General features: G+C 53.7%; 2 protein-coding genes across 9 annotated transcripts; one reads left to right on the top strand and one right to left on the bottom strand.

Moving 5' to 3' along the window:
* The first annotated feature begins 93 nt into the window (after positions 1 to 93).
* On the top strand, positions 94 to 12,273 carry CPSF4 (cleavage and polyadenylation specific factor 4). Of its 5 annotated transcripts, none has more exons than XM_040263080.1 (8): positions 94 to 406; positions 3,289 to 3,339; positions 3,798 to 3,950; positions 5,572 to 5,667; positions 6,019 to 6,112; positions 7,193 to 7,265; positions 8,728 to 8,823; positions 11,385 to 12,273. In XM_040263080.1, exons 1-8 carry the CDS (start codon positions 304 to 306, stop codon positions 11,451 to 11,453), a joined length of 735 nt encoding a protein of 244 aa, XP_040119014.1. In that variant the 5' UTR covers positions 94 to 303; the 3' UTR covers positions 11,454 to 12,273. The 5 variants fall into 5 exon arrangements, 3 of the variants coding, with proteins under 3 accessions (XP_040119014.1, XP_040119024.1, XP_040119011.1); XM_040263090.1 differs by having other exon boundaries at positions 137 to 406; positions 8,731 to 8,823; XM_040263077.1 differs by having other exon boundaries at positions 161 to 406; positions 8,653 to 8,823.
* Positions 12,274 to 13,062: 789 nt separating this feature from the next.
* Positions 13,063 to 18,135, bottom strand: ATP5MF (ATP synthase membrane subunit f). 4 transcript variants are annotated; one of them, XM_040263181.1, is made up of 5 exons: positions 18,063 to 18,094; positions 15,667 to 15,794; positions 14,568 to 14,675; positions 13,866 to 13,982; positions 13,063 to 13,202 (listed from the first exon to the last, which is right to left on the bottom strand). In XM_040263181.1, exons 2-5 carry the CDS (start codon positions 15,671 to 15,673, stop codon positions 13,174 to 13,176), a joined length of 261 nt encoding a protein of 86 aa, XP_040119115.1. In that variant the 5' UTR covers positions 15,674 to 15,794; positions 18,063 to 18,094; the 3' UTR covers positions 13,063 to 13,173. The 4 variants fall into 4 exon arrangements, with proteins under 4 accessions (XP_040119115.1, XP_040119123.1, XP_040119107.1 ...); XM_040263189.1 differs by lacking the exon at positions 18,063 to 18,094 and adding an exon at positions 16,068 to 16,147; XM_040263173.1 differs by lacking the exon at positions 15,667 to 15,794 and having other exon boundaries at positions 18,063 to 18,135.
* Positions 18,136 to 26,861: the final 8,726 nt, after the last annotated feature.

Here is a 26,861-nt window from a genome sequence, read left to right as displayed (position 1 = left end):
ACGGGGCCAGGGGGTGGGGGACGGGGAGGGGTATGCGTTCGGCGAGCGGCTAGTCGAGCCTAGCTGAGCGGCCCGCACTCTGCGCTCTATTGGCCGGGCCTGAACAGGCGAAAAGGACCGGCGCGGGCTCCGGGAGCTCCCGGCATCCCTCGGGCGGCGGCGGCGGCGGCGGCGGCGGCGGCTGCGAGGCGAGGCGAGGCGAGGCTGCGGGGCGCCTGTGCCGCTGAGCCGGCAGCGGGTAGAGGTGTGAGGGCGGCCGGGGACCTGAGCGGGAGCCGGGCCGGTGTGGCCGCCGCCGCCACCATGCAGGAAATCATCGCCAGCGTGGACCACATCAAGTTCGACTTGGAGATCGCCGTGGAGCAGCAGCTCGGGGCGCAGCCGCTGCCCTTCCCCGGCATGGACAGTGAGCGCGGGGTCGGGGCGGGCGGGCGAGGGGCGCGACCCACTCAGCCCCGGGACCTCCCCCCTCTGGTTCCCGGACGCCTTCTCCCTCCGCCCGGGAGCTCCTCCCCCCCTGTCCTGGGACTCCTTTTCCCCCGATCCTGGGACAACACCCCTCGTCGTTATTTTGACTAGGGAGTCCCCGTTCCCGGGGGCTTTTCTAACTTAGCCTTCAGAAAGGCAGGGCGACGTCGGGCCGTTCGAATAACTCTTGAAAGAAGGCGGGTATTCTGGGTTGGAAATCCTGCCCCCACTGGCACACACTCCCCAGCTACAGAGACGTACTAAGATAGCCCCGTTTCCCACCTCCAGCCCCACTTTGAGCCCCTTCTTCTTGCTTTCGTCAAAACTGGGCAGTTGGAGGAGTCTTGCTGCGGAAAGGACCCACTTTCTCCTCTCTGTAGGAGACCCCCTACAGAGACTCTTTCCATCTACAGTTCCCGGGCTGTCTCCCATAACTACCTTGAGAAGACTCTCAGGCTCCATTTTTCTCCTAGGACTCGCGCTCCTGGGAGCCCATCTCTCAGTGTTTCTCTGGACCACCTCTGGGTCTTTCATCCACCCAGGCAGCTACTTAAGTTCCCTTCACTTCACTCTCCCGCATCACACGGTGACTCCTGGCTTCCCCTGTCCCACCCCCAACTCAGGCGGGATGTCTAGCACTTGACTTTTATTTATTTACTTTGGTCACCCCACCGGGCTTGCTAGGATCTTGGTCCCCTACCAGGGATTGAGCCACGGCCATGGCAGTGAAAGCGGGGAGTCCTAATCACTGGACCACCAGGGAATTCCTTGAGAGGTCTAGCACTTTAAAAGAAAGGAGCAGTTTCCTTTCTCCTTTCCAGACGTACTTGAAATCTAATGCTATAACATTACATCTCAGAGGGCTCTTAAAGATCATTGAATTCAAGCCACAGATGGGTCATCTGAGGCCAGGGTTGGGGAAAAGGACTTGCCAAAGACCACTGAGCTCCAGATGGAGCCAGGTGAGCTCAGCAGGGCTCTTCATCTTTCCATCTGCAGTTCCTGGGCTGTCTCCCGTAACTGCCAGAGGACATGGGCCGCAGGCCCCCGTTCTTCCACCTGTGCCTGGGCTGGTTGAGTCTGCCTGCAGCCTCATTCCCCTCAAGAGGCCACACTTCCATGTGAGATAATGCTCACACCCCAGAGACATAACCCAAACAGCCTTACTTTACACTGTCTCCATGTACACAGCTTATAAACTGCTGCTCACATTCAGACACTCTTAGACACACTTGTCCATGCGCGTGATCGCTTCCTGTTTGCACATTCACGCACACATGTGGCCTTTTCCTGGGCCGATGGCACCAGCTGGAGGCCATCCTCCTCCATGCAGGGGAGCTCTCCCCCTCCCGCCCCACTTCAGCTTGGAAGGATACTTGACTCTGTGAGGGCAGGTGCATGCAGGGCAGCTCCCCCTCCCGCCCAACTTCAGCTTGGAAGGATACTTGACTGTGAGGGCAGGTGCAGAGGTGAGAACAAACCTGTTCTTAGAGAGGGTCCAGGACACACCTGGCCACAGGCACTGCCTCCGCCTTGGGAAGCGCCCTCAGCACTCGCGCCGCCTGCCCAGCATCGCGGTCAGTATGTTAGAGTCCAGGGAGGCCACGGCCCTTCCTCTCTCATCCCTGTACTGCATTCTGTCTTTTTTTTTTTTTTTTTTTTAATATTACCCAGCTGTCAGGTCTAGTTGTGGCAAGCAGAATCCTCATTGCAGCTCTCACGCTCCAGAGCACGGGCCTAGTTGCTCTGGGGCATGTGGGACCTTAGTTTCCTGACCAGGGATCGAACCTTTGTCCCCTGTATTGCAAGGCGGTGGATTCTTAACTACTGGACCACCAGGGAAGTCCCCATTCCCATCTTGATGTGGAGTAGACATATCCATTCTGTCCTGAAGGCAAACTGCTTTATCCTGTCCGCCTAAAACGTGACCCCCAGGACAGTGGACTTTAAGGAATGAAACAAACTTAATGATGAAGACCCAGAAATACTCTTAAATGGTACTTTTCTAATGTATTAGTAAGACTTCTCAGACTTTCTTGAAATGTAAACAGGTGACACCTCTGTGACTCCTACTGTGTAACCTTAAATCTGTCCTAGCAAAATCTGCCTGCTTCCAAGAAGCCAACGAGTCTCTTGCAAGTTAGCAAGCAGAGGCATGCAAGTAGTCTGTAGTGTCGGTGGGTTTCCTAAAATGCCTGCTAATAGAAAGCTGAGAAGCCACAGACAGTTTGTTCTGGTGGCCATGGCAGGCGAATTCTCGGGCTCCTTGGGACAGCCCTGGACCCCACTGGCTTCTCAGCGCTCAGCTTTTATTCTCCTGCTCCCCTCACCTGAACCCGCTGCATCTGTGGGAGCGGAAGTCCATGCTCCTTTAATTATCCCATGTTGGCGTTGCATACCAAAACCAGTCCTGCTCTGGTGTCTTGAGTGAGGCTCTTCCCTCCAGAATAGCGTCTCCGAGGCACTCGCCTCTTCTCTGGGGCAAGTTCCTCCTGAGAGTTCTTCTTAGGAGATCATTCCATCCTTCTGCCCTCAGGTTAAAGAGCCCCTGAATCGCCCTCTGGAAGGTCTGGGCAGGGGGTAACTAATCTCTGTGACCTTGTGCTCCGTCCTTCCTTCTCCCATCCACTTCTGACTCCTGGAAAGCATTTTGCTTATAGGAGGTCCTGGATGTTACAGTGGGGAGCTTTTCTCCTTGCTTGATCGGGTTTCTATTTCCTGTACCTTGACTCCTCTGTGGATTAAAGGCCAGAAGGGCCCCCACCCCCGTGTTCAGTTGTCACACCTCGCCCTGTTTGACACCTCTCCTTCTTTTTCCAGAGTCAGGGGCTGCTGTCTGCGAATTCTTTTTGAAAGCTGCCTGTGGCAAAGGTAAGAGACTCGGGCTCCCTACATCCCCACGAGGTGTCCTCCACCACCCTGTCCCTGGGCAGACCCACAGGCTCTTGGATCCCTGGTTCGCCCTGCTTTCTGCAGACTCACGGTGTCCCTAGGTGTGTTTCCCCATCCCCAGTCTTTTACTGCTCCTACAAATGTTGACGTGTCTTCATATCACCAGAACTCTTCTTTAAATTAAGAAAAATGCCCCCCTTCTCCCCACCTCCCTTAGGCTTCTTAAGCTTCCGTCTTACAGAAATAGCTGTGATACCTCAATTGGATGTTTTAGATTTTCCCAAGACACGTTACAATAAAATCCACAACTATTAAAACCTGAAGCGTGTGCTCACGTGCAGCCTGAAATCACACCACCGTCTGCCGGGGCAGCTGCCACGTTCCAGGACCCGCGGCTCGCGGGGGCACTGGCTCTTCACACCCATCTTCCCCGGCAGGGGGCATGTGCCCGTTCCGCCACATCAGTGGTGAGAAGACGGTGGTGTGCAAGCACTGGCTGCGGGGCCTGTGCAAGAAGGGGGACCAGTGCGAGTTCCTGCACGAGTACGACATGACCAAGATGCCCGAGTGCTACTTCTACTCAAAGTTCGGTGAGGCTCGGGGCCCCCACCAGCCTGGCCCCCCGGGGTAGGGGTGGGGAGCCCCCGAGGCTCCACAAGCACAGACTCGGGGTGTGCGCTGCTGCTCCGGCGCCCACGGTGCCTGCCAGCCTCAGTGGGCCCTTTGGTTGTGGGAACTTAGGGTGATTCTCTCATGGCCCCCGCGTCTCTGCAGTGCTTCCGTTTTCTGAGCACTTGCGGGTACTTTGGGAGGTTAAGGCAGATCCGGGTCTCACGGTGGGCACAGGAGCAGGGCAGCTGGCTGGGGGCCTTGTTTCTGCCCCAGTGAACCTTCTCCCTTAGTCAGCCGTTGCTGCCGGAGTGGTGACTGGAGGCCTTCTCTCTAGAAGTGTGATCCCAGGTAGGAGCTGGTCTGTCCTTGGTTCAGTTCAGTCTCAGTCGTGTCCGACTCTCTGTGACCCAATGAATTGCAGCACGCTGGGCCTCCCTGTCCATCACGAACTCCCAGAGTTTACCCAAACTCATGTCCATTGAGTCGGTGATGCCATCCAGCCATCTCATCCTCTGTCGTCCCCTTCTCCTCCTGCCGTCAATCATTCCCAGCATCAGGGTCTTTTCCAAAATACTCCTTAAGAATAGCCGGTGGGGGGCGCTGTCTTCTGGTGGCAGGAAGCCCTCCTCTTTTCATGAGAAACGGAGATTGCCTCCGCCTCTGCTCAAGGGACAGTGGCCTCCCCTGAGCTAAGTGAGCTGTGTGGAGAAGCCAGGGTGGTAGGGCTTGGTCAGGGCTCGGTGGAGCTGGCGTGCTCCCCTACGGAACTAGACTCCCGGCTCTGCCCTGGACGAGGCTGCCCAGGAGGAAGCCCTGTTGGTCAGGACGAGGCTGGGCTCTGGCCCTGGAACTGCTAGCCTCAGGCAGGGGGCTGGAAGCCTGCTGTGCACTGTTGTCTGAGGAGACTTAATTCTTTCAGCAGCCCAACAGGTAGGCCTGCTGGCTTGTTAATGATAGTTGTAGCTTTTTTTGTAGAGGCAATATAAGCTGGTTTGAGTCCTGGATGGGAATCAATCCAGAATTCTTGCCTGGGAAATCCCATGGACAGAGGAGCCTGGCAGGCTACAGTCCACAGGGTCACAGAGAGTTGGACATGACTGAGCAACTAAACGGCAACCAGAGGGCCCCAGCTGTGAGTTCCCAAACCTTCCCTACTGTTGTCCTGAGAGGCAGTCCTCAGACCTTCTCCCTGTCCCAACATGAAGAGCGCATCAAAGCAGACTGGTAATTCCCTGCTGGTCTCAGCTGGAGCGTTTGCACATCTGGACCCCCCCAACAATGCCCAGGACACCGCCTCTGGGTGAGGGGTGGAGCCGGGAGCTGTTTGACGAGTTTGACGAGGTGTATCCTGTGCCTGCCTCTGTCAGCGTCTGTGACCCTCGAGGCAGCACAGACTGTGGGGGAAGGACCGTCCCAGCCCAGGTACAGGCCAGGAGACTGAGGCTCTGAGACACACTGCCCTGGGTCTCGGGGCTCGCTGGGCCGGGACAGGGCACCAGAACCCCCAGCCCTCCCTGCTGTCCTGCAGCCCTGGCCTCCAGAGAATCAGGGGTGGGTCTGGGTCCAGCTCCCCCAGACCCACCCGTCTGGTCCCCGCAGGGGAGTGCAGCAACAAGGAGTGCCCCTTCCTGCACATCGACCCTGAGTCCAAGATCAAGGACTGCCCGTGGTACGACCGCGGCTTCTGCAAGCACGGTAGGTGTGGGGTGGCGGGGCCCCCGGCCAGAGGACCATCCTCCCCAACTCTGCCCACATCCCGCCTGTTCCTACAAACATTGTGTTAGGCATTTGGGAGCTGGTGAGGCTTTGTCACACCCTCAAGTCCCTCCCCAGGCCAGGTGCCCCTGGACCGCATCCTCACCTGGATTTCTGACCAGGAGACTATAGTGTTTGAGACCTGTGTGTCCTGCCCGCCGGCCCTGCTGAACACGAGGCAGAGCCAGCATCTGAAGCCGTTTTTGCACTCTGACCCCCCGGGCGGTGGTGTGGGCAGGGCTCTGACCGGCAGAGGGGATGGTCTGAGTGGCCCTGTGCTCGGCTCTGCAGGCCCCCTGTGCAGGCACCGGCACACGCGGAGAGTCATCTGTGTCAATTACCTCGTGGGATTCTGCCCGGAGGGGCCCTCGTGTAAATTTATGCAGTGAGTACCAGGCCCTGTGCCCCCGTGTCTCTCCTGGGCCCACCTGGGCTTTGACCACTGGGCAGTGTCATCACCGGGTCTGGGGAGGGGCCACTGCTGCTTCTGAGCTGGGAGGTGGCTCTACCTAAACCAGGGTTTGACCTTTACTGGGTCACAGCCCATCTTGGCCTCAGATAAAAACTCTGGTCCCCGTACTCCAGAAAACCTCATATACACATGACCTCAAGCCAAGAACCTGTGCCCTCAAGGAAAGAACTTCAGTTTCCAGCAGGGCATTCTTCATGAAGGCACTGGGCTCAGGCTTCTCTGGACATGGGTTCATAGACCCTCTTGTGAAAGGAGGTCCCCATTTCACACATGGGAACATGGAGGCTCCGAGCCCCGCCACTGGCCGGGGGCAGGTCGGGGCAGGTGGGGGCGCTCGGTCAGAGGCAGGTCTGTGGCCTCTAGAGCGCAGCCCTCCTGCCAGCAGGGCCCAGCGCCCCTCCCCTGGGCCTCAGGGCCCATCTGTCACTTTGGGTGGTCATGAGTGGCGGCACTGGGACCCAGAGTAGTGTCAGCCCACCCCCACCCCTCGCTGCCTCCGCCCACACTGCTGACACCCACATGGCAGCCGTGTCCTGCTCGCTGCCACATGGTGGGCAGGTGGTGGGTGCTGCTGACTTGGTCCTCGGCCCGAGATGCAAGGCCAGGAGCCTACAGGTGACCCAGGGGTTCCTCTGTGTGGGCAGGGGGGTGGGGGGCATGTCCACCAGGACTCTGGGCAGAGGTCTGACGCGGCCCCTGCAGCGCAGGGTGTGTGCGGGGCTGGCCTCTGTGCCCGCCAGCCGTGTTTCCTTCCTCTCTCTCAGCACCACTCACCGGGGCGCACAGCTAGGTGTAGGCAGAGCTGGGTCTGAGTCCAGACGCCTCAGATCCGTCCCGAGGCCCGGCAGAGCTGAGTGCCAGCCCCCGCCCTCCGTCCAGGTAGCTCGTGTGGCCCTGGGCTCAGCGAGAGGCCGGCTGGGATTTTTCTGGGGCCAGAATTTGTGAGCCCCACCTGCCTGGCTCCTCTCTCACCTCCTCTTCTCTCGTGACCAGCCCTCGCTTTGAACTGCCGATGGGAACCACCGAGCAGCCCCCGCTGCCGCAGCAGACACAACCACCCACAAAGGTACCGTGCCCCAGGCCCGCGGTGCTGCGGGGCCTGGCCGCGCCCTGGCCGCAGTGCCCTCACTGCCTGCCTCAGTGTGGGGTCTGCCGGAGAGCCGGTGGGAGACCGCGAGAGGAGGGTGGGGGTGGGGGCCGGAGCAGAGGGGAGTCCCCCGGGTTCCAGCAGAAGCTCCGGGGGGCAGAGCGGCCGGCACCTTCTCGAGGTGGAGCGTGGCCTGCTGCAGCCAGACGCCCGCTGGGCTCCTCTTCCCATCTCGCCTGTGGGCCTGGGAGCGGCCTGGGCGCCCCGTCTGCCGCGCTGGCTGCAGGCCCTTCCCTCCACAATGAGACTCGCCCGAGGGGCCCGGCGGGGTGGGAGCAGACCTGGGAGCAGAAGAAGGCCGCCTGGCTCTCTGGCCGGGCCTGAACGTGGGAAGGGCTGCTGGGCACAGAGGCTGAGGGACCAGCTGGCACCAGTCTCCTAGGTGAGGGGCCCCACTCCCACCCCGCAGTGGGCCACTTCCCTCGAGCAAAGGAGAGGGAACTGCCCTGAATGCATGGGAATCTGCGGCAGTGCCCCCCAAGCCAAGGGCACTTTGGGTTTGGTTACGGGAGGTGGACGGGTCCCGGAAGAAGGCCGGGTGGGTGTCCCCGGCAGGGTCTCAGCAGGCCGATGAGCTACCCAAGCCTCACCTCTCACCTGGCTGGACTCTGAGCCCGCTGTTGGGGCCCGGCCTGGCCCTCCGTCTGTGCTGGAGGTTGAGCCGCTGGGAGGGGACGCAGCCACCCTCACCACCCTGACCCCCACCCTCCCGTGGGTGTGGGATAAACCAGCAGAGCCGGGCTTTCCCAGTTCCCAGCTCAGGGCTCCTGCGCTGATGGGCCCAGAGGCAGGGTCCCACTGGGTCAGGCAGTGGCCACGCTGTCCAGGCCCCGCTGAGGTGCCCCGTCCCGTGCTCCCTAGCAGAGGGCCCTCTCAGCCCCTAGCCCGCAGGTCAGCATGTCAGCCTCCGACTCTTTTCTGTGACTGTTGCCCGCCGTGTAGGCTCTAAACAGCTGGCTGAACCAAGCGTTCATCCTGACCTGAAGCTAGAACCTCACAAACCAAAGTAAGGCCTGCTCATGCCCTCGCCCTGCCGCCCCGGAGGCCGCCTGTCTCTCTGGTGTTTTGTTTCCACTTTTCTTTTTCGTTTCTGTGTGTCTGCATGGTGTTTTCGGGCAGCGGCTCCTGCCGTCGTCGCCAGGCGTTTCTTTCCTGCCTGCTCTCCTGAGCGGGGCGCCGCGGAAGCCCTTCTTGGCGCTGGCCGCGGTCGTGCGGGAGGAGGCCCGCCCTCTTTTTTCCTCTCCCCATCGGTAGTCTGCCTGCACGCGTTTTCCGCAGTAAAACCGTGTTGTGTAACTCTTTCCAGCAAAGTAACAATCCGCCATTACAAAGGTCGTCCTCCTTGATCCAGTTAACGAGTCAGAACTCTTCTCCCAACCAGCAGAGAACCCCGCAGGTCATTGGGGTCATGCAGAGTCAAAACAGCAGCGCGGGCAGCCGAGGACCCCGGCCACTGGAGCAGGTCACGTGCTACAAGGTGAGTCCCGGGGCCGGCGGGGGCGTCTTCCACAGGCCACGCCATCCCCTCCTTCCCCAGAGAGTTAGCTCATGTGGAAGAACGAAGACATCTTTGTTTTTGCTAATTGGAAGAGAAAAACGGGGCCACTCCGGTGAGCTAGACCATGCCACTTCTACGACACACTAAGGCCAGGTTAACAACTAAACCCCTGCTGTTGAATGAACGGATTGCGCATGCAAGAAAGGGATGGCAATCTTCCAGAGCCCAGGAACGGAGTGAGCCCTGAACCTCTGGGGGAGGTGGGGTCCTCACACCCCACACGGTGCACCCGAGGGAAAGGGGCAGAGCTTTAGATCTGCCTGGTGAGGAATCAGATTAGGACACACACACACACACAGTGGGATGTTCAGGGGAAGGGCACGCTTTTTTAAAAAACTTAGAAAACTGGTCTCACTCTTGGCTCTGGGTGGAAAGTGGGGGAGGAAAAGTCCTTTCAGAGTTGGTCGTCACTGGTGGGCAAGCCCTTCCTCCTTGAGTTTGAGCCTTGATGAGGGCCGAAAAGCCACAGGCTGAGTTTTCTAATCTAAAACAGCCCTCTGGTAATGTAGCTTCGAGATATTTATTCTCAACCCAGCCCACACAGAATTCCCACGAGGTTTCCCAGAAGAGAGCTCGTGACTAAAAAGTATAGAAGGCAACAAGCACCGGCGAGTGAGTCAGCAGGAATGACCAACAGAACTAGGTTCACAGAGGCTTCAGACTGGGGAGGTTAGATTAGTGCAGGCTTCTTGTGAAGACTTCCAGATGATGCAGAAGAGTGGGGGCGCACAGTGGGTGCTGTCCTTTATCCCCGCCTTTGCTGAGGGCAGCCAGTGGCCTGGCCATTCGCCCGCCACCCTGTTTGCTGTGCCCTCTGCACTCATAACTCCTACAGGGGCTCCACTCGGAGACGTGCTCTTCTGAACTTACTCGCACCAGCACAAGGACAAGACAGACTTTAATGTAAATAGGGCCCTCAGGTGGACAGTGTCCTCTGATCCCTTTTACCTTACATTCTGAGTCTGCGTCAAGATAATTACTCCAGTGTATCTCACTGGCTGCGTAATTCTACCAGTTTTCTGTTAGTAGTTATAGTTTTTGCTGCTAAAAACAGCACTGAGCCTGACAGACATTGGTGAGCTCTCGTCTGGTGTCTGGAGCACCCACAAGTAGAAGGGCCGAGTCAAAAACTATATGCTTATATTGTTCCTAGAACTCGCCTTCAGGAAGGGCTGAGCCACTATGGCCATCAGACACTCACTGAGCACCTCCTCTGCCGTTGCTCCTTCCCAGGATGGGCTGTGTTCTGAGGGAGGGTCAGGCAGGTGCCCACGTGTGTAGGGGAGGCCTCACAAATCTATGAGCTTGAGCCCCGACTGGTGAGGAGAATGTGGAAAGGGGGCTGTGGAAGCAGGTGAGTGGAGGGGAGGGGGGAGGTTGTCAGATGGCTTCCGACCAGGCAGTTCTCAAGTAGTGGGGAGCCCCAGGCGTCCTGGGTCAGCCGCGCTGTCACCTTGCCCCTTCAGGACTCATCAGCAGGGCCTCTGAAGAGCCAGCTTCCATAGAAAGACGGGGCTGGGGGACGAACCTAACCACCCCTTCCTGCCGCGGGCACAGTTGATATAAAAGCCACCTCGGGAATCCTGGAGGCCAGTAGACGTGCCAGGTGCTATAAGCAGAGGTGCTCAGTTCCTCCCTCTGGTTACCATGTCTACCAAAGGCCCAGCTGACAGCTATACAGGCCACTCGTGCACACGACTTAACACCTGCAGATGAGACAGGCTTGAGAACTTGGGGACTGTGGGGTCAGGGGATAGAACAGGCCAAAGCCCCAGACCGAGGAAGTGAGGACTGAGAGGGCACTGGGGCTGGTGCAGGGTGGGTGCCCCTACGTGCCTCCTGACCCCTTGTTTAGTGGTTGAGGCTGCCTTTTCCTTCCTTATTATCCCCTTCTGCTGAGGAGTAACAAGAATGAAGAGAAACTAAGGAAGGGTCTGGATCAGCAGCAGCAGGGACAGGAAGTCAGGCTCAGTGCTAGGTTTTTAAGGGGATTCTACCAGATCTGTTGGCCCAAGTCTAATCAATTTTCCTGTCTCTCTGATCCCTTGAGCAAACCTGGCCCAGGGGTAGCTTAGACAAGTATGTAGGAGACAGGAGGGAGAGCCCATTGGGTGCAGCCCACCCTGTCCACGCAGTTAGTCCCTGAGTTGAGGGAAGAGCCTGGGGGCTTCTCCCACATTGCCACCTCCCTGTCCCCGGGGAGTCCCAGAACTGTGCCTCAGAGGTGAGTGGCTGGCCAAGTGCAGAGGGGCTTGGCCCCTGCTCAGGCAGGGTGCTCTGGTGCCATGGGCTTTGCTTCTGAACCCTAACACTGGAGGCTGCCGTGGCCACGTGCTTGCTTACGCCTGTGGTCCCTTTCCCCACCAAGTGCCAGGCTTCCGGCGTCCCTGTCCCCAGCCTGGCGCTTCGCGGGGCGCTGCTCCAGTTGAGAGCTGCACCTGAAGCAGCGTTTCTATTTGTTCCCTCCCCGCTGTTCCCAGTGTGGTGAAAAAGGACACTACGCCAACAGATGCACCAAAGGGCACCTGGCCTTTCTCAGCGGACAGTGACGGCAGCTGGAGCCGGCTCAGAGCAGCCTGGGGGGCCCCGTTCTGGGGGCTGCTCTGGGCCATTCCTGGGAGTGTGCATTTAGCCGTTTCATGCCAGCGTTGGTGCAGCTCTGGCTGGAGGCGGCAGGCAGGCACACTGGGTTTTATTCTTAGGGGCTACGTCTTGTCAGTATCCCTATCATTTTGCTGTAATCTCTTTTTAAAAGGGGGACGTGTGTTCCAGTCTGGCCCCTTGGGTTGGCCTCATGTCTGTCGAGGTATCAAAGCTCCTGGGGCCCTGCACACCACCCTCAGGAGGGAGGAAGCTGCGGGAAAGGCCTTGTGCTTACAGCAGTTGGGTACCGCAGGCAGCCCTTCCCCTTGGGCCTCCTTAAACAAGCTGCAGCCAGGTCACGCCCACTTCCTCCCTGTCCTGCCGCATCGGTATCTGTTGGCGGGGTTTGGACGAGCCAGCCCTTCAGGGCAAGCTCCAGTGTGCTCGCTGCCTCAGGGCTCCCTGGTGGCCAGGGCTGAGGAGGGGTGGGGCCAAGGCTGTTGTGCGTGATGACCTGTCCCTCTGGGCGCATCTTGGGGCACCTGCCTGCTGATGGTGTACCTTAAGCTGGGGCCGCCAGCCTTTCCAGACACGCAGTTCACCCATGCACCTACCTCCCGCGCCATTGAGCATCTGTACTGTCAGCTACCTTGGGCCCAGAGGAGAGGCACTGTCTCGGAGCCTGGAAATGTGAAACTGGCACCTGCAGCTTGCGGGGCACATGGGCCTGTTTGAGTTCAATTACAGGAGCCATTTTTATGAAGTTGATTAAAGCTTGTTTTGTAAGCTGTGTCTCATTACTTCAGGGACTCCATGACAAGGAGAAGGTTCTTGCTGCTGGCTGCATAAGCTTTGACTTTGGTGCTCCCTTTTCCCTTTCGTGAAAGTAATCACATGATAGGAAGTGACGCTGGGGCATGGGGTGGCGTTCTGGAAGCCTGGCCATGGACAGTCGCCTGGCAGGTGCCCTCCTCTCAGGTGTTAGGAGACTGGGTCTTTCAACTCAGATCCTGCGGGAGGTGATCAGCCATAGCATCTCACCCTTGATATTCCACGTGTGTGTGTGCTCACTACACACCCCTTAGTAAGAAACGGATTCTGACCTTGATGTCACTTTATCTCTGGTGGAGTGTAAGGAGGCTGCTGAGCACAGCAGCCTGAGCTCCTGTCGGGACTTCTGCTTTCCCTTCCCACCTGTGTCATCCCGCTGACCTTCCTGCAAGTGAGGCTTACTCACCAGGACCAGATGGGCCCACACGGCTGGTTCCGAGACCCCAGTAGCTCAGGATGGTGCAGAAAGATGGTGGAGGGGAGAACATTCTTAGGAACTAGGGCATCTGCCTTATACTGTGAAGTCTCAGCTGACAAAAGACCAAAAGTGAGGCAGAAAGAAGGAAAACACCTTAGCACTGTTGACTGGGCACTAGGTGACCTCCAGGACACTGGAGCAAGATCCTGAAGCTCAAGGTTCAAAGTCCTGGGCTGCCTTGCCAGCCCCCTCTGGAAGCTGTACAATCACCCCACCCCAGCTTGTGCAGCAGGAGCTACAGGGGAGCCAATTGGCTGAGCCAGTGAGGCAGTCCAAGTACCAGTCATTTTTTATTGGATGTTAATTCTCCATTAGGATGTAAAAGGATTCGGGGGCGCCAGCAAAGGTGGTGGTCAGGAATGCAGAGTGCGCCCTTTTCAGTGGTACTTGCGGAGTCGCTCGTGCTCTGGAGTCAGAAAGGCAAAATGATAGAGAGTTCTCAGGTGTGGAGAAAGCACAAGGCAACAGGGAGGGCAGCGGGCAAAACTGCGTGAAGCCCTCCTGAGAACTCCTTTCAGGAGACGCCCTACAGCCCGCTTGAATCAGGAGCTCATCTGCCCCCTGAAGGCACTCCCGCTCAGAAAAACCACCCATGTGCCCACCCTCAGGGCCAGCACTGCTTGGGATGCCCCAGGTCGCACACCGTCCATGAAACCCAGTCAGTGGCCACTGCCAACACTTCCTGGCCTCTCCCACCAGATAAGACTCCTCTCAGATCTCAGAATGGGAGACGCCACGCTTCACCAGAGCCCAGATAGCGGACTGCAGCCTGCAACCCACTGCCCTCTGCACACTGGCTGCTAGGAAGATGAAGCCAAGATTCCCACCACCCTCTGGCAGAGCCTGCAATATCTGATAGAACGCTGCCTAAATGTTTTCACCTCACATTCACCTTACTTTTCCTGACTTTCTCTTTGCCACAGTTTTCTCCCTTAAAACATGCCATATTCTGGTAGGTCCCTGCAATTCTTCAGCTGTCTGTGGGGTGACTTCTAAATGAGATGGTGAACCAATCCCACCCTGTCAGGGGAGACCCCACCAGAGGCAAAGCAATCCAGAAGAGACTCACTGAGCTCCTTGTAAGAGCGGCAGTAGTTTAAAAACACGTAGGCCGCCAGCACCATCGAGAGCCCCGCGATGCTCCCTTTCTTCACGTCCACGTACTTGTTGTAATACCGATAGTAACCTGCAAACGGGGGAGGCCACTCCTCTGAGGACACATTCTAACAGGAGAGAGCAAAGCTGAGGACAGGCCTCAGTGCAGGGGGAAACAGCACGCAAAAGACAGCAGAGGGTGGTCAGAAGTAGGAAAACAGTGAGCCCCCAGCCCACCCCCCGGGGGGCTGGCGACCACACAGGTCCCATGACATGATGACACAGGACTGATCTGCCTAGTCACGCGCTGTAAAAGGACAAACTCGAAAGACAGACCCTTTCAAACGTCCATCCTGGAAGTCTGGGCTCGCAGGGAGACGAACATCGCAGACTAGCATCCCCTGTGCTTCCAGCCCATTTTCCTCTTAAGGCTTAATGACATTTCTTTAACAGAGGCAGTGGTGCACATTCCAGACAAGAGAAAACATATCCTTATCTGAAATATTTTCAAGCCAGCCTTTCACAGGACCCATCAAACATGGAAATTCGAGGCCTAACAATCTCTGTACTCTACATAACTTACAGGTCTAAAACTGGCCAAGTTAATTCAGGGTGAAAAAAAGACCTGAAGATCCAGAGGCTTGCTCTTATTTACACATGCCCATAAGGCTCTGACCTCTTTGAAATGCTCCAGCGATGCCTGAAGGGGTGAAATCCCGCATCAGTATCCAGCTTGGCAGCTCCCCTAGTTTGACTTCCAGGAGCTTCTTCTCCTTCAGTGGTACTGAAAAGGGCAACACAAAAACACACCCAGTGAAAGGGTCTCCCGGTAACACAAACAGCATCTGTCTGTGTCACGCCAACCACTCGATGATGCATTCAGTAACATCACTAAACAGAGGCTGCACGTAAGTAATACTATGGGTAAACGTGTCACACCAAATATATTATCTTAAGCCAGAGTCTATATATCGCAGAACAAGATCCTGAGTAACAGCTTGGCTAGGAATAACTATAAAAAGAGAACTAAGGGCCATGAAAAAGAGATGGAGGATGTATGCCTTTATTTTGTAAGGAGGAGTGGGGAAAACACTCAGAGAAGTTGGCAAATCCTGAACAAAGGCAGAGAGCCTGCAGGCAGGCAGTGGAGGCACAACTCGACCTCAGGTCTGGTTCCCACGCTCCTGAAGCCCATCTGACCCTGCCTCAAGCATCCCACTCAGACCACAAACGTCAAATGACTTAGTAAAAGCCATTCCAGAGACCCCCATGGGCCCCAGATCATTTCCCAATGAGAATCTGGACACAGGAAGGGCTCTTGTTTGAGGCCATACTATATTCATCTCTGGGCTTAAGAGTAACCTAGGAAAGGGGCCAGGGAGGGGCTGGCCCTGTGAACGCTCATAAAAGGAGGGAATGGCCTCTCCGCTGTCCTCTTCCCAGACGTCAACCTTAAAACGTTGTTTGGCAGGCGTACTCTTCAGAGCAAGGAGTCAAGGGGCGCTGCTTCTTAAAGATGACCAAGAGGAGCCGGATTTAACCATTCCAAGGTGTCTTCTCCATTCTCAGGATCTAAGGAAAGGCTTGGGCTCCTTAAGGACTAACCTTGAGAGTTCACTGCGGGGGAATCCCACCGTGAGCTCTTATCAAGGGCAAGGGCCATCGTCAGGCTTAATGGCCCATTCACACAAACTATGAAAACATTCACATTGTCCTGCATTCTCGTTCAGGGGCTGACAAGTGCCTTGGCACATCACAGGAGAAAAAAAGCCAACCGTTCATTTTTCTTCATAGTCACGTGTCTGTTTAATGGTTTAGTCACTCGGTTGTCTGTCTCTCTTTGCAACCCCATGGAGAGTAGCTCCAAGAGTTATATATCTGTACTATGAAGAAAAGAGCATTTCTGTAACCAAAACCAAGAAATGTATAAGCACAGAAAAAAAAGCCACACACACACATTAGCCTTAAGGAGAGCCAAGTACAGCACCATCACAAAACTCCAAGAGACCATCAGATTCATCAGAGATGCATGTACACTCACTCACTCCAAGAGTTTCTCTCTCAGCGGAACACAAGGGCATTAGTCCTTGGCTGCATACTGCCCACCCCCCCCACACTCCTCTGCAGTGGCTGCCTCACGCCAGTAGAGCGTGGTGATGAACAGAGCAGACGCCACCATCAAGTATTCTGGGTCTAGTGCCACCTTGAAGCTGTGTGCCCTCAGGCAAGTTACTGCCCTCTTTGTGCCTCAGTTTCCTCTTCTGTAAAATAAAGTAGGAACAGTACCTACCTTGCTACTGAGCTCCAGGTACTATGTAAATAGGAATTATTATTATCTGTCTTCCTGCCTGTCTGTGAGCTATCTGAAGTTGAGAGTTCCCCACACACAGTTCCTGGTCATGACAGAATTTCACTGAAGATTAAGAAAGGACCACAGGTTCTTGGGAGGGCAGGTGACTACTTGACTTGATTTTATGATTTCAAAAAGCATACTGTCCACCTATATGGAGGGACATGGAGAGACACAAGTGTCTTCTGTATGCTAAATCCAACCAGAGAGTGAAAGGTTTTAAGTTTTGCAGGTCACACAAGGTCTCTGTAACACAGTCTTAAAAAAAGAAAAAACAAAAAACAACTATTTATGCACACATGCTGCACTGCAAGTCAGGCAAGATCTTAGTCCCCTGACCAGGAATGGAATCCAAACCACCCCCCCACCACCACCCCTTCCCCATAGTGGCAGCACAGAGCCTTAACCACTGGACCACCAGGGAACTCCCTGAACAAATATTTTTTAAAACACATAAAAACTATTCTTGGTTCACAGATCATACAAAAAATAGGCCACAGGAAACCCAGCTGATTGGCCACTCTATCAACCCAGATCTCATCTATCACTGTTGGTACTCCCATCACTTTATCTGCTACTGAATTCGTGGCTTTATGCTCTGGTGACAGATGACACCTAAAAGCTCATCAGTACACGGACTCCAATCCCTTCACCTGGCTGACTCTGATGGGCCAGATGTGACAGGACCTCACCCAAAGGTCATGCAGGGAAAGCCGGATGGCAGCACTCAACAGTGGCCCAGGCAGTGTTCCGAGCACCTCACAGTGCTCTCCACAACGCTCTGCTACAATAAGAAACCAAGACTCAAGGTTTTCTTTTCCTACGCTGTCCTGTTTACACAATACAACCACCCTGGATAAATATTCTCATGTCCATTCTTACAGATGAAAAAAAAAAGCATCGTTATCTTTTTTGACCCCCTTTTCATGTCTCCAGGCTGAGATTTAAGAATATAGAAACTGAGGAAAGACACAGACCCATGAATCAGAATTCTGCCATTATCATGCAGTGTGACCACAGGCAAGCCGTAACACATCTCTGACCCGTTACATTCCTCACCTTTAAAATGGGATCAACGTTCCCAGCACTGACCTCCTGACAAGGTTACTGTGAGGATCCAGAGCTAAAATATGGTGGTTTCAGTATTTCTTAAAAAATCAGTGTGGACAGTCTGGTGAGTGTAGAGATTTATACACGCACATCATCGAAAAGGCTGATGGTCATACGGTCACTTGTGTGATTAAAAGCTCCGTTTACCACAAGACCCCAGAAGCCTAGGTTTGAATCCCAGCTCAGCCCACTCACCACTAGTGACCTTGAATAGGTCACTTCACCTTTCTAAGCGTATTCAACACATTCAAGCGTCGACCCTTCCGTGGTGTCAGGCTCTGGCCCGTGCATAGCTCCTCTGGGGAACTGAATTGAATTTCCGCTTAACACGGAGGGCTCAGGTGCAAAGAAACTGCCAGAGCATGGATAAGAGTGCCATTCCTCAGCGAGGAGAGGAGGGTGGTCAGAGGCGCGCATTCCCAGGCCCCGAGGCGCGTCGCCGGAGTGCCGTCGCCCTCCCCGCCGCAGCCGAGCGGCGCCGGCTCTGGGCAGCCGGGAGGCACCGCTGGGCGAGAGGAGGAGGGTCGGGCGGTGCTGGACCCTGAACAGAGGGTCCGGTAGGCCTCAAGTGAGGGCGCGGCGAAGGTCCTGCGCGAAGGGGAGGCACTCCTGCACTCTGTCCCTCTCTTCCCTGTGCGACTCTGGGCACTGGGCCCCAAACCCCGACTCCTGCCTCCACCCGAGTAGCCCTAAATGGACCCGGAGACTCACCGACTGACGCCATCTTGGAGTCCTGGCTGTCCGCTCGGCGGGGCTGCGCAAGGACTGCTGGGTAGGGAGCATGCCCTCTAGAGGCCAGAAGCAGAGGCTCATGGGAAGCAGGTCGAGAAAGGGAGGAGGCTGGGCTTGCAAGTGCGCCATGAGTTGAAGGGCGAAGTAACGTAGGCAAAGTCCCGCGACCCCGCAGTGGCGAAGACGGGCGGGAAGCGGGCGGGAAGCGGGCGGGGGTGACAGGGTAGGAGTGGAAGTGGTAAGGCTCACCCTGGGCTTCCAGCCCCAGGAGGAGATTGGAAGGAACCAAAAAAACGGGGGGCAGGGGGAATAGGGGAACAGCATCTTAGCTTTCTTACTCTGTCGCCTTAAATTTGTTGTGAAGGATGACAGGGGCATATTAAGATCTTTGTCCCAACTGTGCCTGATGGGAGATTCAAGGAATCCCCGGTTACCAGGAAAGGTCGGTGTCCAGGCTTAGATTCCAAATACGTTTGATTCCCTCATAGCTCAGTCAGTAAAGAATCTGCCTGCAATGAAGGAGACTCGGGTTCGATTCCTGGGTCCGGGAGATCGCCTGGAGAAGGAGAATCCCATGGACAGAGGAGCCTGGTGGGCTACAGTCCAAGTGGTCGCAAGAGTGGGACACGACTGAGTGACTTTCACTTTACTTAGGTTTGATTCCAGAGTAACTGTGTATCCACGCTCTGGGACTGCACCCTAAGGTCCGAAATAAGCAATACCCTAGGGATACACAACTCCTTCCTGCCCCTTCTCCAGGCGCAGTGATGATGCCTTACCACCACCTTGATCTTCCTGGAAAGGTGGCGATAACCCTTTCTGGTTAAGAAATTCTGACTTGGGCAAGATGCTTCAATAGCCTGAATCCTAGTTTTCTTCTCTGTGAAATAGGGATACAGTGCTTACCTGGCATCATTGTTGTAGGATTTAAATGAAACACTGTGTGTCAAAATAAAAATAAGAACTGAGTGGATAGTAGGCATTGGACCAGTGAACTAATGGCTTCCTCAGGAAAGTGACTTGGGAGGAGTTGATTATCAACCTCATTTTTATCAGTCACTTATTCATTCACCAAATACACATTGCTATGTACTGAGCGCTAGAGACTCTGAAGTCAGACATGGGACTTCTCCCGTGGTCCAGCGGCTAAGACTTGGAGCTCCCAATGCAGGGGGCAGAGCACAGAAGATTTTAAGGATTTTGAAATATTCTTTATGCTGTTATAATGACGGATATATGCCACTATACGTTTGTCCCAAACCCATAGAATATACGTTGAGTGAACTCGAAGATAAACTGTAGTTCAGGTGATTATGATGTGTCGGTGTAGATTCATTCTTCATAGAAAATGTAATAGTCTGCTGAGTGGTGTTGATAATCAGGGAGGCTATGCATGTAGGGTGGGCAGGAAGTATTTGAAAAATCTCTGTACTCCACTCTCAGTTTTGTAGCAAACCTAAAGCTGCTCTAAAAAAATGGCTTTAAAAAGATGTATCACTCATAGCCTGTGCTCTGGGACAACCCAGAGGGATGGGGTGAGGAGGGAGGTGGGTGGGGTGTCCAGGATGGGGGGACACATGTACACCCCTGGCTGATTCATGTCAATGTATGGCAAAAACCACAATATTGTAATTAGCCTCCAATTAAAATAATTAATTTAAAAAGGATGCATCAAGTGCCAGCCACAGGTTATAGCTTGTATCATCTCCCTAGAAAGAACTTGAGCTGCAACATAGAAGCCATGGTTTTCTTCCTGAGTTACCTGCCTGGGTTTGTAGGAGTACTAATTTTCTGGTACTTGAGTTATTTTTTTTAGACAACGTCACCTCCTTTGATCGTCGTTACTCACTTTCACCCCATTCTTTGTTATGGAAGGAGTCTTTTGCATGTTTCTCCCCCCAAAATGATTTTTTTTCTTCTTTGACTTCCATTAATATTCCATTAATATTGTAAAGACCTCTTGCAATTCATGGATGTATTTTGAACTAAATGCTGGTTCCAGTGTTCAGTTTTAATTGGTGTCTTAAGTTCCTAAGAATAAACTAGAGTCCTGGAAAATTTCAAGTTCAAATTCTGGCACATAACGAAATCACCCCCCACCCATCTTACCACGTTTCCTTAACAGAAAAGTCTTCACTTTCCACACCTCTAAACCTGGGCTCTTTTCTAAGCCATGCCCTGAAGTTTTAATGATTCTTAGCCAACACTAGATCCAACAGACTGCCTCCCTGCGCCTGTGAAAACTGTCTCTAGACATTCATAAGACGTAGTTTCTCATTCTCTATTCTAATCTCCCTCTGTGACCCGCATTTCCTTCAGTCACAGTTATCTACAATACTGGATGGCTTTTTTTTTTTTTAACATGGCACAGTATCACTTGATATAAAATGACTGCAGGAAACAATACACATTTGCAAAAACTATAGAAACAGAGGATGACTGTCACATTCAGGATGGCTTTAAAGCTGTCTTTTGTTCATTTAATCTCAAACATTACTCTCCAATTGTTCAGAAGTCTTCATTGGGACACCTTACTTTTCAGGAACACCAAGGCATCGGACACACCTCATTTCTCAACCCTACACCTGTTCTGTTCCCTGAAGCCCCAGTCCCAGCCCAGTTTCTAGCACTTAGCAGCTCCCTCTGGTGGCCTCAGACGGATATGCATAAGAGCTCAGGATCTGCAGTTGTTACCCCGCCCTCAAGCCTGGTACTGAGCCAGGCTGGCCCCCGGAGATGTGAGCGCCGGGTGCAGCAGCCCCAGCCCTGGACAGAGATGGGGAACAAGTGGAGGAGGGGACAGTGGGCGCAGGAGAGCCGAGGCCTGAGTTTGTGCCTGTAAGACGAGTTGGGGCTTGGGGTAAGGGCAGATTCCTCACCGGGGTCACCTTTACAGAGCTTCTGGAAGGAATCAGCAGAAGGCACAGAGCCAGAGACCCGTCTCTCTGCGCCCGGACCCTCTCTGTTTAGTATCTGGCCTGCACCTGGGCTTTTATCGTTGTCTTCCCCAAATCTTCCCAATCGGAGGGCATGGCTTCTGGAGGGAGTCTGGTTCCCATCTCCCGTCTTTACATGGGTTGAAGGCCCTCCAGAACTGCTCCTTGTCTCTGTCCCTCAGGGCCCTGTCGTGCCGTATCCTGCCCCTTGCAGGTTCTGCCTCAGTCCCCTGGTCCTGCCTGTTCTCTCTCCAGTCCTGTCATCTCTCGCAGAACCGGGAGATGCCTCACAGTTACCAGAGAAATTGCAGCAGCTCAGAGACAGCAACTCGCAACTATCATGTTTGGTCAAAGAGGGGAAACACCCCCAGGAAACCCAGGGTCCCCGGGGCCACGCTTCCTCCCAGCACTGGCTGATTTTGAGGGAGAACAGAGCACATGGTCAAGCCTGAGTAGGGAAGCCAAGCAGAAACCCTTCCTGGAGTCACCCTTAGGAGACCTGGGAGACCTCCTCTTCCATCTGGGTCCAGGACCCTGACTCCACTGGCAGTTTCCATGGTGACAGTGAACAAGCCTCAGCGTGGTCCTGTCCCCTACCTTCATCTGCACAAATGAGGTGACCCAGCATGACAATGGAGATGCTCAAATGGGAGGAGCTGGGACCTCGAGAAAGGGAACCCACGTGGGGGCAGGGCCCTTGGATGGGTGGCCTGGGGTTGTGGGCACTGAGACCTCGGGCTCTGCTGGGAGGTCTGAAGACTTGAGCAGCAGCTCCTGGGAGAACCAGGAATTGGGCTCCAAAACGTGTAGATGGAGCCCAGATGTACACATGGCACCCCACAGCAGAGCTGAGGCAAGTATCAGAGGCGTCATTCGCAGAGGAAGCATTTCAGCCTCAGAGGAGCAGTTCAGAGACGAATCCACTCAGGAAGGTGGATTGTCACCTTCTCAAGTTCCTCTAAACCCCCCTCCCCAAAGCAGTCTCATCGAGTGACTGATTTCTAGGAAGTTGCAAACAGTTCAAATTGGCCTCTGCAGATCCTCTTTTCAAAACCATTGAGTTTTGTACAGACGTAGAAAGAAATCTTAGGGTTACCAAAGGGGAAAGCAGGGAAGAGGAGTAAATTAGAAGTGTGGGACTAACAGATATACACTTACATATATAACAGATATACACGTTAATTGTGTATCAACAACAATGACCTACTGTATAGCACAGGGAACTATGTGCAATAGCTGTAATACCCATTACTGGAAAAGAACCTGGAAATACATATCTGAATCACTTTGTTAAATACCTGAAACTAACACAATATTGTAAATCAACTATGGGTTAGTCACTCAGTCGTGTCCAACTCTTTGCGACCCCATGGACTGTAGCTGGCTTCTCTGTCCCTGTGATTATCCAAGCAAGAATACTGGAGTGGGTTGCCCTTTCCTTCTCCAGGGGATCTTCCCAACCCAGGTATCGAACATGGGTCTTCTACATTGCAGGCAGACTCTCTATGGTTTGAGCCACCAGAGAAGCCTGTAAATTAGCTATACTTCAGTTTTTTAAAATGGGGGAATAAAAACTCATTGAGTTTTGTAATTGGAAGTGAAGTCCAATGAAAGGGAGAAGAGAGATGAGAGTCTAAAGCAAGCTCTGCTAAGTGGCTAATGGGTTATCTCAATCTGTCGCCAGCTCTCTGATCCCATTCCTGTGGGTGCAATTAAAATAATCTTTTTCCTTGCTGTCCAGCAACACGACCTGCCTGCCATTGGGTGCTCTGGGTCTCCCTCACCTGGGAGCTTCCAGCAGCTTCTCCATGAAGGTGAGGAACAGGATGGAGGCAGCCAGCACAGAAGGGGCTCCCCGGGTCTAATCCAACACATGTACGGGACTACTGATGTACCAGCTTACTGATATCTGCAGTTTTCTTTGAAGTGGATAAAAATAAGATGGGTTGGTGAATGGGGGATGGATGGATATGTGCTAAAGTTAAGTGCCTTTAAATATTAATGATAAATGTTTGCAGGATACAAGCATAAACTGTAAAATTCTTTCAGCCATCCATTAGATTTCAAATTTTCCGTATTTAAATGCTGGGAAAACTATGAGGTCTTTCCTCCTTTCATGTTTTGCGGAGGTCCCCATGCAAATGATGTGAATTTTCAAGGTAGCTGGACCTGGTGGGATGCTAAGACAATGGGAGGGGGGAGCCTGTTCAAAACAAGACCATAATAAACCATTACCCAGATTCCTTGAGAGATTGCCAGAAACTTCTCACCCTCAGTTCTTGGACAGGTGGAAGGAGGCCTCCCACAGCTCAGAAGGGAGCCACGGGGCGCAAGGAACGTGGACCTCACCCCACAGACACACTGCTCTCCAAGTGTGGCTGGTAGGAGTGCATGTTAATGTCACAGGTGGGACAACCATTGTGCTGGCAACTCCTCCATGAAGAAGTCGTTAGTGGGGACTCACATGCTCACTCATCTGCTTTGATGGAAAAGAAAATGCACTAAATGACGCTGACTGCTCAGCACGCCTTTCCTTTTCTCCTCCTGCAGACCCTGAACCCGATGATGGTGCTCACTCAGGCTCTGATGTGTTCCAAGTTTCTCCCCACATCTTCCTCTCCAGCTGGTGCTTCAAGCAGTGAGCACCTGTCATGATTCAGCCTCCTCCAGGTTCATCCAGTACCTGCCCACCTGACCTCTTCCATCTCCCTGGTCAAAGAGGTCTGCAGATTTTTCAACACTGGAAATGACTTGCTGTGACAAGCGCCTGACATCTATCCCTTCTGAGGTTCTCTTTTGCGCTCTGGTGTCCTGAAATTGGATCTCACTGTCCACAGTACTTTCACACCCTCATATCTCTTTCCCTTGTCAGCCAGAGTTCCTGAAGCTGGTTGAGATTTCCCATAATCTCGTGAGGGTCACTGAGCTCCTGGTGTTCATCCTGGTGGTGGCATCCTGTTGCCACAATTCCACCAGCATCAGAATAATAGTTTTTCCTTCCAAATCCAACGGGTCTCAGCTCTTCTGTGTTTCTCTGCGTTTGTTTTTAGCTTCCCCAAGGGGTGAAGAAATGGGAGACCAGAGTCCATGACCGAGACTCTGAAGAGGAGCTGCTGCCCTGAGTTGTCACCTCGGTAGCGTCATCTTTAGAAGGTGCCTGGAAGAAAGGGGCCAGCAGAAGGAGCAGGAGCTGAGGGGCCTCCTCTGGGCACCAAGACTGTGTGTGTCCAGTGCTGGCCCTGGCGACCAGGGCTTTATACCCACCCCACACCCCACGTCCGCCCGGCCAATCCCCGCTGAGGCTCGGGACGTGTCACAAAGGGGAGTAGTGCCTGTCCCCGTCCCCACCCCCACCTGACTCCCCAGGGGAAGTCACCCCGAAGCAGCGCCTGTGGGCCTCCCCCGCCGCGGAGGGTCCCTCCCCTCCTTCACCCCCACCTACTATCTGCGCAGGTGAGTCACGATACGTCCCACAGTTCGCTGGTGAATTTTTTGGAGCTCAGAGACTCTGGTTGTTCCAGGATCACAGCGCTAGCTGGAAATGAAAAGCCTGCTGAACCCAGGACCGCCCAGCAAGGGTCTTAAAAGCCCAGCAGAAAGCTGCTTAGGGATTGGTAGTCGTTGGGCGGGGCCACGGAAGCCCCGCCTCAGAAAGCCCCGCCCAGCACTTGGTATCCTTGGTGATGGTAAACAAGCCTCAAGATGTCCCTTTTTCTTTTTTCTTTTTTTCCACATTTTGCATTTTGGTATTTAAGGAAGACTGTCTAACTAAGAATTAGAAGTTTAACTCCGCCTGCAAGCGCGCTGATGTTCCCCTTGGAGGCTCCTCCGCGACTTTCGTACTTCTGTCGGCATTTCAAGACCAGCCGCGTGCCGAGGCCACGTCGCCGCCAAACCTACTCCCTACTGTCCACACCGGCCTCTCTGGCCCACAGGTGACAGTCTCCTGTCCCTCCTGGTGCCCCCGGGATGGGGATAGGAAAGCGGGACGTGGGAAAGGCACCCACCCCACCCCAACCCTCTACCCCACCCCTCTGGGTAACAGAGGCTAGGGTGAGAACCAGAGTGTATATTTGGGCACTGAACACCAATAAATTAATATTTTTCTAATGACATTATTTTCCCTGAAACCCCGACATCTATAACCAACCTGCTCTGTGTTCATCTGGCTTCTATTCCCCCTTCTTTCGCCTGATGTGCTCAGTCGCTCTCCCCACGGACTGGGTAGCCCGCTAGGGCTCCTCTACACATGTAATTTACCACTACTGCCACAGACCTCACTGGGCGAGAGAGGAGTCGTCCTCTCACCACCCAGAAGTGAAATAAAATTATCCATAGTATCCTTGTTTAATGCATTATGGGAGAGCGTCTGTCCCGCCTTCTCTTCCTAGAAAAGTCAAATCTGAAATAAAAGACTTAGGATGCCTCCTTTGTGGTTCAGCTGGTAAAGACTCCGCCTGCAAATGCAGGAAACCTGGGTTCGATCTCTGGGTAGGGAAGATCCCCCGGAAAAGGGAAAGGCTACCCGCTCCAGTATTCTGGCCTGCAGAACTCAGTCCATGGGGTTGCAAAGAGCGACTTTCACTTCTTACTTCAGTCTCACTATATATACGTCTATGGTACAGTGGTAAAGAATCCACCTGCCGATGCAGGAGGCACAAGAGACACAGGTTCCATCCCTGGGTCGGGAAGATCCCCTGGAGAAGGAGATGGCAACCAGCTCCAGTATTCTTGCCTGGGAAATCCCAGGGACCTAGGAGCCAGTCTCACTGTGAAAGGGATTTGCTTCGTTGGTTATATGGTTATCTTTCTTTCCGGCATCTTCAAATTCTTCTTCAGCATGCTAACATACATTGATCTATCACCTTAAACAGTCTATTTATGCCACATTGCCCTCTTCAAAACTGCTTTTCTGTGGGTTATTTTGGAGTTATTAAACTTCTAATTTTTAATGTTTTTAAAGGAAGTATAATTGATTTACAATATTTCAGGTTGCAGCAAAGTGATTCAGATATATATACATCTCTGGCTCAGTGGTAGAGAATCCTGCCAGTGCAGGAGACACAAGGGACACAGGTTCAATCCCTGGGTCGGGAAGATCCCCTGGAGAAGGAAATGGCAACCCGCTCCAGGATTCTTGCTTGGGAAATCCTATGGACAGAGGAGCCTGGTGGGCTACAGCCCATAGGGTCACAAAGAGTCAGACATGACTGAGCATGCATTCTTTTTCAGATTCTTTTCCATTAAAGAATAGTGCAAGATATAGCACAAAGTTGAGTAGGTCCTTGTTATTTATCTATTTTATATAGTGTGTATGTTTTAATCCCAAACTCCTAATTTACCCCGTCTCCCATGTATGAATATGTTATTTTTTAAAGCAAAAAATTTCTAAGCCCCTTTTTGTTAAAGGGAAGTTGTGTTCCTCCCTAGGTGTGACACCACCCCCTCAACATGCAAATCCTCCTGGCGTTCCGCCTGCAGAAGGACTGGAAAAAAAGAAAGCACCCGGAGCGCCAATCAGCCCACCCCGCCTTCCCTGACAGCCGAACTTCTCATTTTCCAATCTCTTCCCAAACGTCCCTCCCGAAAAAAAAAAAAAACTCTGTAGGGAGAGTGGCTTTCCCGGAATGAGAGGAGTCGAATATTCCTTGAGCCCTAAGCTCCTGACCCTGCTTCATTTACATCTCATTTTGAATAGACTCATTATAAAAGGGGCAAAGAGCTTACAGTCATTCCTAAATGGTAGTAAGAACAGTAAAAGAAAACAAAAGCAGAACAGAGCTTACACCTGACAACCTCTGAAATTGTCCCCCTAAGGCGTTACAGGAGGAGTTGCCACCAG

The sequence above is a fragment of the Oryx dammah genome, unplaced genomic scaffold (assembly GCF_014754425.2).
Source record: "Oryx dammah isolate SB20612 unplaced genomic scaffold, SCBI_Odam_1.1 HiC_scaffold_2, whole genome shotgun sequence".
NCBI lineage: Eukaryota > Metazoa > Chordata > Mammalia > Artiodactyla > Bovidae > Oryx > Oryx dammah.
Note: the sequence above shows the minus strand (reverse complement) of the source record. Positions and strands in the feature narration are given on the sequence as shown.

Coding starts and splice junctions, on each gene's coding strand:
- CPSF4 (XM_040263077.1), top strand. CDS start 304: ATGCAGGAAATCATCGCCAGCGTGGACCACATCAAGTTCGACTTGGAG. Junction 3,951..5,571: donor CTACTTCTACTCAAAGTTCG/GTGAGGCTCGGG, acceptor TGGTCCCCGCAG/GGGAGTGCAGCAACAAGGAG. Junction 7,266..8,652: donor AGACACAACCACCCACAAAG/GTACCGTGCCCC, acceptor AACTCTTTCCAG/CAAAGTAACAATCCGCCATT.
- ATP5MF (XM_040263166.1), bottom strand. Junction 13,983..14,567: donor CGCTGGAGCATTTCAAAGAG/GTCAGAGCCTTA, acceptor CCCCGTTTGCAG/GTTACTATCGGTATTACAAC. Junction 13,203..13,865: donor CCGCTCTTACAAGGAGCTCA/GTGAGTCTCTTC, acceptor TTCTGACTCCAG/AGCACGAGCGACTCCGCAAG.